The sequence below is a fragment of the Coregonus lavaretus genome, assembly GCF_964263955.1.
Source record: "Coregonus lavaretus genome assembly, chromosome: 17".
Taxonomy (NCBI): domain Eukaryota; kingdom Metazoa; phylum Chordata; class Actinopteri; order Salmoniformes; family Salmonidae; genus Coregonus; species Coregonus lavaretus.
Window position 1 is genome coordinate 2175284 of NC_140004.1, and position 16420 is coordinate 2191703.

The following is a 16420-nucleotide window of genomic DNA, read 5'->3' on the forward strand; positions in this document are numbered from 1 at the left end:
GAAGGAGAGAGTTCATAGAAAGTGAATCTCATTCTAGTTATGTGAGAGATACTTGCTTGCTTCTCACACAGCCACGGCACGCGTTGGTCTCAAACAGGTTACAATGTTGCGCAAACCATAAACCGGCCGGCCCAACCCGAATCAACTTTTCATTTTTTTAAATGATTTTTTTAGGGGGAAGATCAGCTTTAATATAGCAGATAGATTGTAACTTCCATCAATGTAATTGTCTGCATCACTTCCAATCCCCCATATGTTTTTTTTTTCTCTCGCAAATATATATATATATATATATATATATATATATATATATATATATATATATATATATATATATATATATACATATACATAAATGAATGCACTCACTACTGTAAGTCGCTCTGGATAAGAGCGTCTGCTAAATGACTAAAATGTAAATATACATTTCCTTTTTAAAAATATATTTCCCTTTATTACTTTCCAACCCCACCACCCCTTCCCTAATTGGAGTAAACTAGTGAACAACAATGCTTAGACCTCTACTTCCAGCTTATACATACTATATACATTTTATGGACACAGTCAATTTTACAATAATTATATTTTGTTTGTTTTTACTCCTGAACTTCCTCTACCCTCAACCTCTCCGATCATTTTCATGATGTCCATCCGGTTTGCTTCTATATGCCATATCTTTCGAACTGTGCTCTTTCACAAAAGCTCTCAACCTATAACCTATATACTTATTATGGACACAGAATGCTTTACATTAGTTATCTTGTTGTTATTAGTTGTTGTTATTAGTCCCATCCTTCAGCTCCATTCAACACCACCGCTCTATAGCTTAACACCATCCATTTTGGATTTTTATTTGCCATATATTTTTCAACTGGACTGTGATGTTTTACAAAAGTTCTGAACCTTACTATTCTCATTGTTTCTACAAATTGTACATTTTAAATAAACATTTTTGCTAAAAGTATTATTATATTATTGATCGATTGACTATGACTTTTCAGATCACCCAGTAATGCTATCTGCAGGGTTAGCGCCAGGTAAATATTGCAATCCTTTAGCCATTCCTGGACCTGTGTCCAAAAACAAGCTACAAATGGACAGTACCAAAACAAATGATCTAATGATTCTGTCTCTTCACAGCAAAATCTGCAGAGCTGGGAAGATTGTATCCCCCATATAAATAACATTCTATTGGTAGCAAGAATTGTATATAATAATTTAAATAGACACTATGCCATGGGATCGGTACGTCAAAAATCTCTTCCCAACTATTTTCCAATATATATGGGACGGCTGTCAATCCGAATAAACTCTTAGAATATTAGTACCGGGCTGAAAATCTACTTTTTCAAATGACGTTTCTTTGTGGGGGCAGGCAACGAAGAGGCAACTCGAATGAACTTTGATCGCTTTTATTATCTGGCCAAATAGGTTCCGCAACAAAACAGTTAAAAACGGAGAGGTGCCGGCTCATATTAAGCACTGCTATTGACACTTGTCTACTATGACGTGGGGGACTTTTATTTTTAAAAATCGGAATATCGTGACCCGGAAGTACTTTTTTTGTGTTGCTAATGAGACGCTGATCGAGGTGTTTCTTTGGACAGAGGATGTGTGGTTTAGGGATAACATGCTAGGAGTGGTAGACGTACGTAGCTTGAGTTGAATGATAGACGGAAAGAAGGAGCAAAGCCTATCGGTTTTACTGTCGTTTGATGAAGTGGTTCCCCAAACGTATGTAAAACTTATATATATATGTGATATATGCGGTGAGACCGTATGTACAGAAGCCGCTGCAGTGTTTGGCGAAGGAATAAATATGTAGTAGTTGAAGAGTCAGATGAAGCATAACATTTACATTTTTTGTCATTTAGCAGACGCTCTTATCCAGAACGACTTACAGGAACAATTAGGGTTAAGTGCCTTGCTCAAGGGCACATCGACAGATTGTTCACCTATTCGGCTCGCATGTTGTTGTAATTGTGATGGGAATCATGTTCCCGATTTCTCGGAGTGCCCTGTACGATGAAGGTCGCAGTAGCTAGGATCAGGGCCATCCAGCAGGTATCCTATGTAGAGGCAGTGAAAATAGCTTAAGTAGATGGTAGTGGATGTCCCACAGTCTGCAGTGAATGCTATGCAGGAGAAGGATCCCGACACACTAATAGTGAAGAAGGTGACATTTGTTGCGTTTATAGCGCAAGTGATAAATTGCACTAGTCAAACTATTACAACATCTAAGAAGCTAGACATCATTGTGAAGTCAGCAAATAGATTTCTGGATCTCCAGGACTTTACAGCCGAAATGTTACAGGGAGTACTGAATGAAGAGGGTCCTCCCTCCCAGGTTCCTGACCCTGTGTAGGGATCTGAATATACATTTAAATCCGACTGGAGGAGTACCGTTTTTTTGTTTTTGTTTTAAATTCAGGGTAGTAGCGTGAATTTGGGTAGTGTTTTTGGTAATAAGTATGAATTTGTTCATCCAAAACAAAAACACATTTGGGAGGGTCTTTTTTTTACTACCCCGGTACAGTAGGTGGCGCGTGGCGGAAGTTCACCTTATGAGTGTAGTCTGCCAATAAACCTCGAAGAAGACGCTGATCAGAATAAGCAAGACTTAGCAAGAATAAGGCCGCCACTGTATGTTTACATTTTAGTGATGCTACAATAAATGTGATTTCGATGCATCGCCTTCTATACATCTATACTTCTACATCTATTTTTTTCCCACAGTTCGTCCATTAACTTATTCTGAGGGAATTTCTGGTCCAAAAATGGCAAATTCCGTTGCCCTTCACACTCAGCTAGCCTCCATCATGGAGGTTTTGGCCAACGCGGCCGTGGCTGAAATCTGCGAGCTTGTTGACAATGGCTATGCAATACTGCATTTGGAGATATCTCGAGGGCAGAAGGAGAATGAAGCATTGAGGAGAAAACTACGGCTGATGGACCTGAAAGTGTCTCGTGGAAGTGCTATGAGAGCAGAAATAGGAAGCTCCACCCTCGCGCACGGTTGCTCTCAAGCTCACTTTGGCATGGAATCGAAAAGGACATCAAGCAGTAAGATTTGGGCGTGCCAATAGAGCACATACTAGCTACATTTATTAGTTAAAACATCATTTTAGAAACCACTTTATCAAGACAACGTTGATAAAGTGTGTTGTGTGTGTGAATGCAAACAATTTCCCTTGTCTACTCATTTTAGGCGATGTACAATGTCTGAGAGCAGTTGATTCCCAATTGGTCACCAGCCTGTTTAGGGAGGGAAAGTCCTCAGGTGAAACTGGACAGACTACCACACAGAGAAAGGTACGTTTTACTTTTACACGTGTTCCCCATTTTTCCACACGATTAAAGTGCTTATCAACACAACCAGGTCTGGAAGCAAAAATAACCTGTAGGCAGGGCAAACCCGTTCTGGTGATTTCTGGTATGTCATCAAAATAAATAAATCACAGCACGTTTTTTGGACTCATTCAGCAGTTATTACCTGGTTAAGTACAATACTATTGGAAATACGTTTTGAAAGTTACATTTAAATGCCTAAAACTTAAGTTGAAAATTATGCTGTCACTGCTTCCTGTTGACAATACATTTTGATAAATGGCTCAATGTCAAAACACAATTTTAGTGTCCAAGTCAATAACCAATATGCAGAAACAGTTTGATATATATATAAATGTACTATCTACACTCATGTGCAACAATACTAATCATATTACTTGTATATTTTTAAACAAGAACCTTATAAACTGCACACATACCAAAAACCATGTTGTTTTGAGAAGTGGAAATAAATCAGTCATTAATTTATTGCCACTTGAAACTACCAAAACTAAAAAACCACATGGAAACTGTATGTAGTTTTAAATCACTCGTTAAAGGACAACCTGCAGAACACAGTAAGCTACATTTTGGAATGTTACATTTGGATACAGGGGTCACCAAAACAGAAAGAGAAACGAAACACTGCTTTGTCAATCTCTTTGAAATAAATTGTGCGAGAGGGGGGAGATGAGGAATAACACAGCTCAAAAACCATCTGGGAATAATGTGTACATCACTGGTTAGAGGACAATCACATTACGTGTTTCATTTTGATTCAAGTGGGTCACCAACACTAAGTGTAGCGCAACACTTTTTGTTAATCACTTCCATCAATATCATGCTGAAATCAATAGAACAGGGGGCAAACGTTTGGTGTGTAGTGCTCTTTAAACTAACATTATTCCAAGGCCACACAGAAACTTGGAATAACCTTTACATCAGGGATCATCAACTATACTGAACAAAAATATAAACCCAACATGCAACAATTTGAAAGATTTTACTGAGTTACAGTTCATATGTGACTCACCACCTGGAATTGGTCTTATGTAGCAACATTTGAAATGCTGTTTTTTACATTGGATAAAAGTAGAGACTCAGAGCTACAAAATGGTATATCATACACTGTATTTTTGAGGAACAATGGGAAAGTAATTCTGCTTTGAAAGTTGATATACTTGTAAACTCACTTTTGAGAAAATGGCATTTGAATGTTTTGGTATCTAGTGAAGCGCTCTGCTTTGTCTACACCCATTCATCATCGTTCACACCCTCTTAAGCTTTAGCCTCACCCATCTCGTTTCGCTCTCGGAGCGTTCAGAGCGCACACTTGACGCTCTGGCTGATGATTTGTTTACCTCTGGATAACATGAAAACAGCCTAACCAGCTCTGCTGGCAACAATTACATTACGCTTTTATGCCGACGTCTACTGACACCGGCCATATTCAACAGGTGTTGTACACTTTAGCTTAAGACATGTAGCTAGCTAGCTAGGTAAACAATGAACCTAGCTAGGTAAACATTTACATTTTAGTCATTTAGCAGATGCTCTTATCCAGAGCGACTTACAGTTAGTGAGTGCATACATTTTCATACTGGCCCCTCGTGGGAATCGAACCCACAACCCTGGCGTTGCAAACGCCATGCTCTACCAACTGAGCTACACAGGGCCTAAACAACGTGTAAGATCACACACGTAACGTTAGCTATCGAGCCAGCCAGCTGTTAGCTAGTTAGAGAACAATGAACATAGTGCCAAATCATGTCGTTACTACCCTGCATTAATCTGCTGGGAGCTAACCAACCAGGTTCAATGTTAGCTAGCTAACATTAGGCTATAACTAGCAAAGCAAACGGTTCTGGGATACGAATAATAACGTCATACACGAAACATTAGCTAGCTAGCTAGCTAACAGTACACTTTAGCCTGAAATAAAACCACTTTGTCAAAATTAGAAACGTGTAATATCTGAAAATGTAGCTAGCTACACTATCTAACCCGTACATCATCATGCATGATGGACGCGTCTCCCTCGGATGCCATGCCACGGTTGCCTTTAGTTTGAAGATGTAATCCGGAGACGGGTGTTTTCGCCATCTCTTTAGCTATCATAGTCTTAATTCCACTGATTTCAAAACTCAAACCTCCAGAAAGTGGAGAGCAATACATATGCAGCTCCGCTACACCATATATGTTTTTTTTAAAGCCGCGTTCGACAGGATTACCAACACAGACTGACAGAAGCCTTCTATATGACAGACCAATCCGAACTCCTCTCTCGGCATGTCCATTCCACTCATTATTTCAGCCAATCATGGCTAGTGGGAAGGTTGCTGTCTCTTTCTGTGGCTTAACCAACAAGGCTCGTAATTTAACAATTTTATTCGTATTTACAGATGGCATACAAGTTTGTTATTAAGGCACATGAAAGTTCACATGCTCCAGAAGGCATTTCTTCCCCAAAATGCATTTATATATATATATATATATATATATATATATATATATATATATATATATATATATATATATATATATATATATATATATATATATATATACACAGTGAGGGGAAAAAAGTATTTGATCCCCTGCTGATTTTGTAAGTTTGCCCACTGACAAAGAAATTATCAGTCTATAATTTTAGTGGTAGGTATATTTGAGCAGTGAGAGACAGAATAACAAAAAAATCCAGAAAAACGCATGTCAAAAATGTTATAAATTGATTTAAATTTTAATGAGGGAAACAAGTATTTGACCCCCTCTCAATCAGAAAGATTTCTGGCTCCCAGGTGTCTTTCATACAGGTAACGAGCTCAGATTAGGAGCACACTCTTAAAGGGAGTGCTCCTAATCTCAGCTTGTTACCTGTATAAAAGACACCTGTCCACAGAAGCAATCAATCAATCAGATTCCAAACTCTCCACCATGGCCAAGACCAAAGAGCTCTCCAAGGATGTCAGGGACAAGATTGTAGACCTACACAAGGCTGGAATGGGCTACAAGACCATCGCCAAGCCGCTTGGTGAGAAGGTGACAACAGTTGGTGCGATTATTCGCAAATGGAAGAAACACAAAATAACTGTCAATCTCCCTCGGCCTGGGGCTCCATGCAAGATCTCACCTCGTGGAGTTGCAATGATCATGAGAACGGTGAGGAATCAGCCCAGAACTACACGGGAGGATCTTGTCAATGATCTCAAGGCAGCTGAGACCATAGTCACCAAGAAAACAATTGGTAACACACTACGCCGATAAGGACTAAAGTCCTGCAGCGCCCGCAAGGTCCCCCTGCTCAAGAAAGCACATATACAGGGACGTCTGAAGTTTGCCAATGAGCATCTGAATGATTCAGATGAGAACTGGGGGAAAGTGTTGTGGTCAGATGAGACCAAAATGGAGCTCTTTGGCATCAACTCAACTCGCCGTGTTTGGAAGAGGAGGAATGCTGCCTATGACCCCAAGAACACCATCCCCACCGTCAAACATGGAGGTGGAAACATTATGCTTTGGGGGTGTTTTTCTGCTACGGGGACAGGACAACTTCACCGCATCAAAGGGACAATGGACGGGGCCATGTACCGTCAAATCTTGGGTGAGAACCTCCTTCCCTCAGCCAGGGCATTGAAAATGGGTCGTGGATGGGTATTCCAGCATGACAATGACCCAAAACACACGGCCAAGGCAACAAAGGAGTGGCTCAAGAAGAAGCACATTAAGGTCCTGGAGTGGCCTTGCCAGTCTCCAGACCTTAATCCCATAGAAAATCTGTGGAGGGAGCTGAAGGTTCGAGTTGCCAAACGTCAGCCTCGAAACCTTAATGACTTGGAGAAGATCTGCAAAGAGGAGTGGAACAAAATCCCTCCTGAGATGCGTGCAAACCTGGTGGCCAACTACAAGAAACGTCTGACCTCTGTGATTGCCAACAAGGGTTTTGCCACCAAGTACTAAGTAATGTTTTGTAGAGGGGTCAAATACTTATTTCCCTCATTAAAATGCAAATCAATTAATAACATTTTTGACATGTGTTTTTCTGGATTTTTTTGTTGTTATTCTGTCTCTCACTGTTCAAATAAACCTACCATTAAAATTATAGACTGATCATGTCTTTGTCAGTGGGCAAACATACAAAATCAGCAGGGGATCAAATACTTTTTTCCCTCACTGTGTGTATATATATATGGCTCTCCTGTGAAGTCGTGACTTGCGACATACGCCTAGTTTCCTGAAACGGGTCACATATGAGGAAATCAGTCAATTGAAATAAATTCATTAGGCCCTAATTTATAGATTTCACATGACCGGGAATACAGATATGCATCTGTTGGTCACAGATACCTTTAAAAAATGGGCTTCACAATGGGCCTCAGGATCTCGTCACAATATTTCTGTGCATTCAAATTGCCATCGATAAAATGCAATTGTGTTCGTTTTCCGTAGCTTATCCCTTTCCCATACCATAACCCTACCGCCACCATGGGGCACTCTGTTCACAACGTTGACATCAGCAAACCCTTCGCACACACGACGCCATACACATGGTCTGCGGTTGTGAGGCCGGTTGGATGTACGATGAGACAGCCTATAGGGAGGAGGTCAGAGATCTGGCCGTGTGGTGCCAGGACAACAACCTCTCCCTCAACGTGACCAAGACAAAGGAGATGATTGTGGACTACAGGAAAAAAAAGAGGACTGAGCACGCCCTTCGCACACACGACGCCATACACATGGTCTGCGGTTGTGAGGCCGGTTGGATGTACGATGAGACAGCCTATAGGGAGGAGGTCAGAGATCTGGCCGTGTGGTGCCAGGACAAGAACCTCTCCCTCAACGTGACCAAGACAAAGGAGATGATTGTGGACTACAGGAAAAAAAAGAGGACTGAGCACGCCCCCATTCTCATCGACGGGGCTGTAGTGGAACAGGTTGAGAGCTTCAAGTTCCTTGGTGTCCACATCACCAACGAACTATCATGGTCCAAACACACCAAGACAGTCGTGAAGAGGGCACGACAAAGCCTATTCCCCCTCAGGAGACTAAAAAGATTTGGCATGGGTCCTCAGATCCTCAAAAAATTCTACAGCTGCACCATCGAGAGCATCCTGACTGGTTGCATCACCGCCTGGTATGGCAACTGCTTGGCCTCTGACCGCAAGGCACTACAGAGGGTAGTGCGTACGGCCCAGTACATCACTGGGGCAAAGCTCCCTGCCATCCAGGACCTCTATACCAGGCGGTGTCAGAGGAAGGCCCTCAAAATTGTCAAAGACTCCAGTCACCCTAGTCATAGACTGTTCTCTCTGCTACCGCACGGCAAGCGGTACCGGAGTGCCAAGTCTAGGTCCAAAAGACTTCTCAACAGCTTCTACCCCCAAGCCATAAGACTCCTGAACAGCTAATCATGGCTACCCGGACTATTTGCACTGCCCCCCCACCCCATCCTTTTTACGCTGCTGCTACTCTGTTAAGTATTTATGCATAGTCACTTTAACTCTACCCACATGTACATATTACCTCAACTACCTCAACTAGCCGGTGCCCCCGCACATTGACTATGCAACGGTACCCCCCTGTATATATAGCCTCCCTACTGTCACTTTATTCTATTGTATATATAGCCTCCCTACTGTCACTTTATTTTTTACTTCTGCTCTTTTTTTCTCAACACTTTTTTTGTTGTTGTTTTATTCTTACTTTTTTGTTTAAAATAAATGCACTGTTGGTTAAGGGCTGTAAGTAAGCATTTCACTGTAATGTCTGCACCTGTTGTATTCGGCGCATGTGACCAATAAAATTTGATTTGATTTGATTTGATGTACTGCCAAATTCTCTAAAACGACGTTGGAGGCTGCTTATGGTAGAGAAATTAACATTCAATTCTCTGGCAACAACTGTGGTGGACATTCATGCAGTCAGCATGCCAATTGCATGCTCCCTCAAAACATGAGACATCTGTGGCATTGTTGTGACAAAACTGCAAATTTGAGAGTGGCCGTTTATTGTCCCCAAAACAAGGTGCACCTGTGTAATGATCGTGCTGTTTAATCAGCTTCTTGATATGCCACACCTGTCAGGTGGATGCATTATCTTGGCAAAGGAGAAATGCTCACTAACAGGAATGTAAACTAATTTGTGTACAAAATCTGAGCCAAATCAGCTTTTTGTGCGTATGGAAAATGTCTGGAATCTTTTATTTCAGCTCATGAAAACATGGTACCAACACTTTACATCTTGCGTTTATATTTTTGTTCAGTGTAGATAAAGGCATGGCCTAATTTATTTTTGAGCGGATGGTCAGGGGGCCGGAACATAATTACAATTTGTAGACTGCAAATTGACCGCAAGAAGCCGAAATTGATATCACATTTGACTAAAACATAATAATTTCAAACCTTGCTTACATCCCAAGTATACAATCACATAATGAGTGTACAAAACATTAGGAACACCTTCCTAATCTAAGTGACCCCAAACTTTTGAACGGTAGTGTATATAATTTTAAAAATCCATTTTGAATTCGGGCTGTAACAAAACTAAATGTGGAATAAGTCAAGGGTTATGAATACTTTCTGAAGGCACTGTATATCTGGCATCCCAACTGATGTTACCCTACCTTGTGTCCAACAGCCTGCAGCATTCGATGATATAAAGGCCAAATCACCTACCATCAAGGAGGAGAAGCGGGAAGAAGCCTGGGAGAATCATGACCAACGAGAGAGACTAAGTACCGGTAAGTAAATGGGAGACTGACTTAATCAAGTGTTTTCCTTATGCCTTTTGGGAAAAAGTGTTGTATTACGCACATCTCATTACACTTAGTTTCTAGGCCGTACCATTTTGCCTTTTCACATAAATATGAATAAACTAACATAAAAAAAATATATATACATATATATATATAAAACAAATAATGAATACTGAAAAAATTGTAATAATGTTAGACTGCGTACTGCATACAATTCATGAATGTATTTAATTATAAATACTTCAGATTTCATGCCAATATTTCATGCCAATATTTTGGCTTTCAAGATTTACAGTGCGTTCGGAAAGTATTCAGACTGCTTTACTACATCCACATTTTGTTACGTTGCAGCCTTATTCTAAAATTGATTACATTGTTTTTTCCCCCGTTATCAATCTACACACAATACCCCATAATGACAAAGCAAAAACAGGTTTTTACAAATCTTTGTAAATGTTTTAATAAAATGGAAATATTACATTTACATAAGACCCTTTACTCAGTACTTTGTTGAATAATCTTTGGCCGCGATTACAGCCTCAAGTCTTCTTGGGTATGACGCTACAAGCTTGGCATACCTGTATTTGGGGAGTTTCTCCCATTCTTCTCTGCAGATCCTCTCAGTCTTGTCAGGTTGATGGGGAGCGTCGCTGCACATATATTTTCAGGTCTCTTCAGATATGTTAGATCGGGATAGAGTCCGGGCTCTGGCTGGGCCACTCAAGGAGATTCAGAGACTTGCCCCGAAGCCACTCCTGTGTTGTCTTGGCTGTGTGCTTAGGGTTGCTGTCCTATTGGAAGGTGACCCTTCGCCCCAGTCTGAGGTCCTGAGTGCTCTGGAGCAGGTTTTCATCAAGGATCTCTCTGTACGTTCATATTTGCCTTGATCCTGACTAGTCTTCCAGTCCCTGCTGCTGAAAAACATCCCCACAGCATGATGCTGCCACCACCAGGCTTCTGCATAGGGATGGTGCCAGGTTTCCTCCAGACATGACGCTTGGCATTCAGGCCAAAGAGTTCAATCTTGGTTTCATCAGACCAGATAATCTTGTTTCTCATGGTCTGAGAATTTTTAGGTGTCTTTAGGCAAACTCCATGCGGGCTGTCATGTGCCTTTTTATTGAGGAGTGGCTTCCGTCTGGCCGCTCTACCATAAAGGCCTGATTGTTGGAGTGCTGCAGAGATGGTTGTCCTTCTGGATGGTTCTCCCATCTCCACAGAGGAACTCTGGAGCTCTGTCAGTCACCGTCGGGTTATTGGTCACCTCCCTGACCAAGGCCCTTCTCCCCCTATTGCTCAGTTTGGCTGGGCGGCCAGCTCTAGGAAGAGTCTTGATGGTTTCAAACTTCTTCCATTTAAGAATGATGGATGCCACTGTGTTCTTAGGAACCTTCAATGCTGCAGAAATTGTTTGGTACTCTTCCCCAGATCTGTGTCTCGACACAATCCTGTCTCAGAGCTTTACGGACAATTCCTTCGACTTCATGGCTTGGTTTTTGCTCTGACATGCACTGTCAACTGTGGGACCTTATTTAGACAGGTGTGTCCCTTTCCAAATCATGTCCAATCAATTGAATTTACCACAGGTGGACTCCATTCAAGTTATAGAAACATCTCAAGGATGATCAATGGAAACAGAATGCACCTGAGCTCAATTTCAAGTCTCATAGCAAAGGGTCTGATTCTTATGTAAATAAGGTATTTGTTATTTTTGTTGAAAATTTCTATAAATCTGTTTTCACTTTGTCATTGTTGTGTATTCGGTGTAGACTGAGGAAAAAAAATAATGTTATCAATTTTAGAATAAGGCTGTAACGTAACAAAATGTGGAAAAAGTCAAGGTGTCTGAATACTTTCCGAATGCACTGTATACCAATACATTTATCTGAAATTGCTCATGTCCTCTTACTGATTTGTGATATTTGATGATTACCTTCATGATGAGCATCCAGTTCACGTTCACACACTGTTATTTATTTTGTAGAAGCTTTAAATCACAGTGTTGATGGAGGAGAAAGGCATTCCAACATCGACACAGAGGCTGCTCAACCAATCAGCAAACAGGAGAACGCCAGCTCTTGTATATGGGTGAGTGGCGAAACAGACAACCGCAGCCTCTTGCCAGAATCAATAAAAAACCTGAGTGTGAACAAAATATCTCAAAACCCAGGATTGGAAAATGGTGATGGAATACTTGACCATGTGGGCTTTGATTGTATGATGTTTGAGCCCGACAGACAACTTGGGACCTTTAGCACCCAGGGTCCTGGGGCTGATCTTCCTGAGTGCTCTTACTCTCGTGTGGATGTTGTACCTATTCACTCTGATTCAGATAATGGTTTTCCCTATGTGATGGAAAAGCTGAGTGGCTCCATAACTGAGCACGAACAACCTGTGGCTTACAGAGACAATAGACAGAAGGCACCATTGCCCTCAGATGAGCCTCACATGACTGTACGAAAAGGCATGGAGACTGGATCCAATGCTTTGGTAATGAAGGATGGTTGGGTCACCCATGACCGTCATAATAACAACGCTGCGAGTTACACCACAGACTGCACAGCAGGTAAGCTGTTCATTTGTAGTTTATGTGGTAAGACTTTGGCTTGTCTGCAGACCCTCAAGACTCACCTGAGAGTTCACACTGGGGAGAAGCCATTCAGCTGCATGCAGTGCGGGAAGTGCTTCTCTGATTCCAGCAACTTCAAGCGACACCAGAGCGTTCACACAGGGGAGAGACGCTACGGCTGCAGCCACTGCGGCAAGCGCTTCGCCCAGTCAGGCTCACTCAAAGACCACCTGAAGGTACACACAGGATGCAAGCAGTTCAGATGCCCACAGTGTGGAAAGACTTTCATATCGGCCAATCACCTCAAGAGACACATTATTGTCCACAATGGAGAAAGACTTTTACCAACCACTTTTTAATGAATGAAAGCATACTGAAACATGCTTCAGCCCAGCTTGAACAAAAAAATGAATCTGGTGCTCGACTGATGGACTTGATAATCCAAAAAGTATTCCATACATTTTTCAATGAGTGTTTTTGTAACTATATCATTGAAGTTGTTAGCCACTCATCCTCTGTACATGAAAGTGCCTCAGTTTTAGAGGAAAAACCTGCACTGTTAGAGCTCTGAGTGTAAGTATTTCACTGTACACTGCAATAAATAATAAGAATATATATAATCTTAAATTGTTGTGTGTAGTGGTTGTTGGATGTGTTAGTGGTGTTGTCAAACAAATGACTATTTCATGGTGGGAATTTTGTAATAAGTATATTTACCAGACTGTTTTTGTTGTTGATTTGACCGTAATATGAGTGGGGTGTAGTCATGATTAACAGTATTCCTAAAGAGCCAGTCATATTGAGTGAGTGGATGATACACATGCTCACTGCTACATCAAGGCCTCTTACAGTCAATGAAAGATTGCTGCGCTATCAACGTGAGTCTCTACTCCTGGTACAGAAATACTGTTCAGTGGTTTGAACACTGAATACAGATGACATGGGTCATTCATGTTGCTACAATGTTTTTTTATTTAAAAGAAGATACATTTCATGGTTACATTAGACGCTCACATTATAAATGACAGTCCATAGATCCTGAAAATGCACAGCAAATATTGAATCTTGAAAAGGTCACATACAGTGGGGAAAAAAAGTATTTAGTCAGCTACCAATTGTGCAAGTTCTCCCACTTAAAAAGATGAGAGGCCTGTAATTTTCATCATAGGTACACGTCAACTATGACAGACAAAATCAGAAAAAATAATCCAGAAAATCACATTGTAGGATTTCTAATGAATTTATTTGCAAATTATGGTGGAAAATAAGTATTTGGTCAATAACAAAAGTTTCTCAATACTTTATATACCCTTTGTTGGCAATGACACAGGTCAAACGTTTTCTGTAAGTCTTCACAAGGTTTTCACACACTGTTGCTGGTATTTTGGCCCATTCCTCCATGCAAATCTCCTCTAGAGCAGTGATGTTTTGGGGCTGTCGCTGGGCAACACGGACTTTCAACTCCCTCCAAAGATTGTCTATGGGGTTGAGATCTGGAGACTGGCTAGGCCACTCCAGGACCTTAATGCTTCTTACGAAGCCACTCCTTCGTTGCCCGGGCGGTGTGTTTGGGATCATTGTCATGCTGAAAGACCCAGCCACGTTTCATCTTCAATGCCCTTGCTGATGGAAGGAGGTTTTCACTCAATCTCACGATACATGGCCCCATTCATTCTTTCCTTTACACAGATCAGTCGTCCTGGTCCCTTTGCAGAAAAACAGCCCCAAAGCATGATGTTTCCACCCCCATGCTTCACAGTAGGTATGGTGTTCTTTGGATGCAACTCAGCATTCTTTGTCCTCCAAACACGACGAGTTGAGTTTTTACCAAAAAGTTCTATTTTGGTTTCATCTGACCATATGACATTCTCCCAATCCTCTTCTGGATCATCCAAATGCACTCTAGCAAACTTCAGACGGGCCTGGACATGTACTGGCTTAAGCAGGGGGACACGTCTGGCACTGCAGGATTTGAGTCCCTGGTGGCGTAGTGTGTTACTGATGGTAGGCTTTGTTACTTTGGTCCCAGCTCTCTGCAGGTCATTCACTAGGTCCCCCCGTGTGGTTCTGGGATTTTTGCTCACCGTTCTTGTGATCATTTTGACCCCACGGGGTGAGATCTTGCGTGGAGCCCCAGATCGAGGGAGATTATCAGTGGTCTTGTATGTCTTCCATTTCCTAGTAATTGCTCCCACAGTTGATTTCTTCAAACCAAGCTGCTTACCTATTGCAGATTCAGTCTTCCCAGCCTGGTGCAGGTCTACAATTTTGTTTCTGGTGTCCTTTGACAGCTCTCTGGTCTTGGCCATAGTGGAGTTTGGAGTGTGACTGTTTGAGGTTGTGGACAGGTGTCTTTTATACTGATAACAAGTTCAAACAGGTGCCATTAATACAGGTAACGAATGGAGGACAGAGGAGCCTTTTAAAGAAGAAGTTACAGGTCAGTGAGAGCCAGAAATCTTCCTTGTTTGTAGGTGACCAAATACATATTTTCCACCATAATTTGCAAATAAATTCATAAAAAATCCTACAATGTGATTTTCTGGATTTTTTTTCTTCTCAATTTGTCTGTCATAGTTGACGTGTACCTATGATGAAAATTACAGGCCTCTCATCTTTTTAAGTGGGAGAACTTGCACAATTGGTGGCTGACTAAATACTTTTTTTCCCCAATGTATCTGGACCGCTATAAAAATAAATTTCCTCTTCAGAGGATAATAGTCGTACAAGCCAATTGGGTTTAATTAACTATTTCACATATCTGTTAGGAAATATTTAACATTTTAATGTGACAATGCTTGCGATATAGCTCATTAATTGTTAAAGAATATAAAACATACAGTGCAACAGACATTGATTATTTTCAATTACATTTATTTGTTATAACGCATTAAAATCAAAGTCTTAACGAGTGAGTGCAAAAGACAAACATGCATACAACAAGTATTGTGGTCCTCTGTAGCTCAGCTGGTAGAGCACGGCGCTTGTAACGCCAAGGTAGTGGGTTCGATCCCCGGGACCACCCATACACAAAAAATGTATGCACGCATGACTGTAAGTCGCTTTGGATAAAAGCGTCTGCTAAATGGCTTATTATTATTATTATTATTATTATTATTATTATTATTATTATTATTACTGTACCACATTTTCCAAATTTGAACTGGTTGAGTGTATTAAAGCAATTGTAATATTATGATTGTAAAAAAGTTACAAATGTCAAACTGGTTTATGTAAAGGTACTGGAAGAGTGACCAAACATTTGGTTTATACACATAATAGGAAATTACTTAATTCTCATGGTCTTGTGAAGTACATTCAGTATATGTCATAAAATGGTAATACAAATCAAGAATATAACAACGAAATGATAACGGCCATGTTTTCTACATATAGTATGTACATTGCTTTTGTTTACAATAAACTAGCAATAAATGGTGTCTTCTGGCAAACGACCAATTCTTCATATTCATTTTGGCTCATTGATTAAGTATTGAACACGTAATTTTTTCTGGTATGAAAAATGTGGCACTTGCCGTGAATAAATACAGCAATACTTATCAAATCACTTTCTTCTGGACAAACAGTACATATAAGGAGAAAATCAAATACTTTTCTACAGCACCAATAACATCAATTTATAGAAGGAATGACAGAGTTGAGTTGTACATTATTTAACTAACATTTTAAAGCACAATTAACCTCTTCTAATTTTCTTTAGATTCTAAAAAGCTTGGTGTAGTTTCAGGCCCAAACATGACACTAATATTTCA

The 16420-nt window shown here is 40.7% G+C and overlaps 1 protein-coding gene across 1 annotated transcript; it reads left to right on the top strand.

The window, feature by feature from the left end:
• The first annotated feature begins 1647 nt into the window (after positions 1–1647).
• LOC311144580 (uncharacterized protein) lies at positions 1648–13733 on the top strand. The gene is made up of 5 exons (XM_084180613.1): positions 1648–1734; positions 2737–3063; positions 3209–3312; positions 9961–10063; positions 12063–13733. Exons 1-5 carry the CDS (start codon positions 1716–1718, stop codon positions 13004–13006), a joined length of 1497 nt encoding a protein of 498 aa, XP_084036739.1. The 5' UTR covers positions 1648–1715; the 3' UTR covers positions 13007–13733.
• The last annotated feature ends 2687 nt before the right edge of the window (positions 13734–16420 follow it).

Coding starts and splice junctions, on each gene's coding strand:
- LOC311144580 (XM_084180613.1), top strand. Junction 3,313..9,960: donor AGACTACCACACAGAGAAAG/GTACGTTTTACT, acceptor TGTGTCCAACAG/CCTGCAGCATTCGATGATAT. Junction 10,064..12,062: donor ACGAGAGAGACTAAGTACCG/GTAAGTAAATGG, acceptor TTTATTTTGTAG/AAGCTTTAAATCACAGTGTT.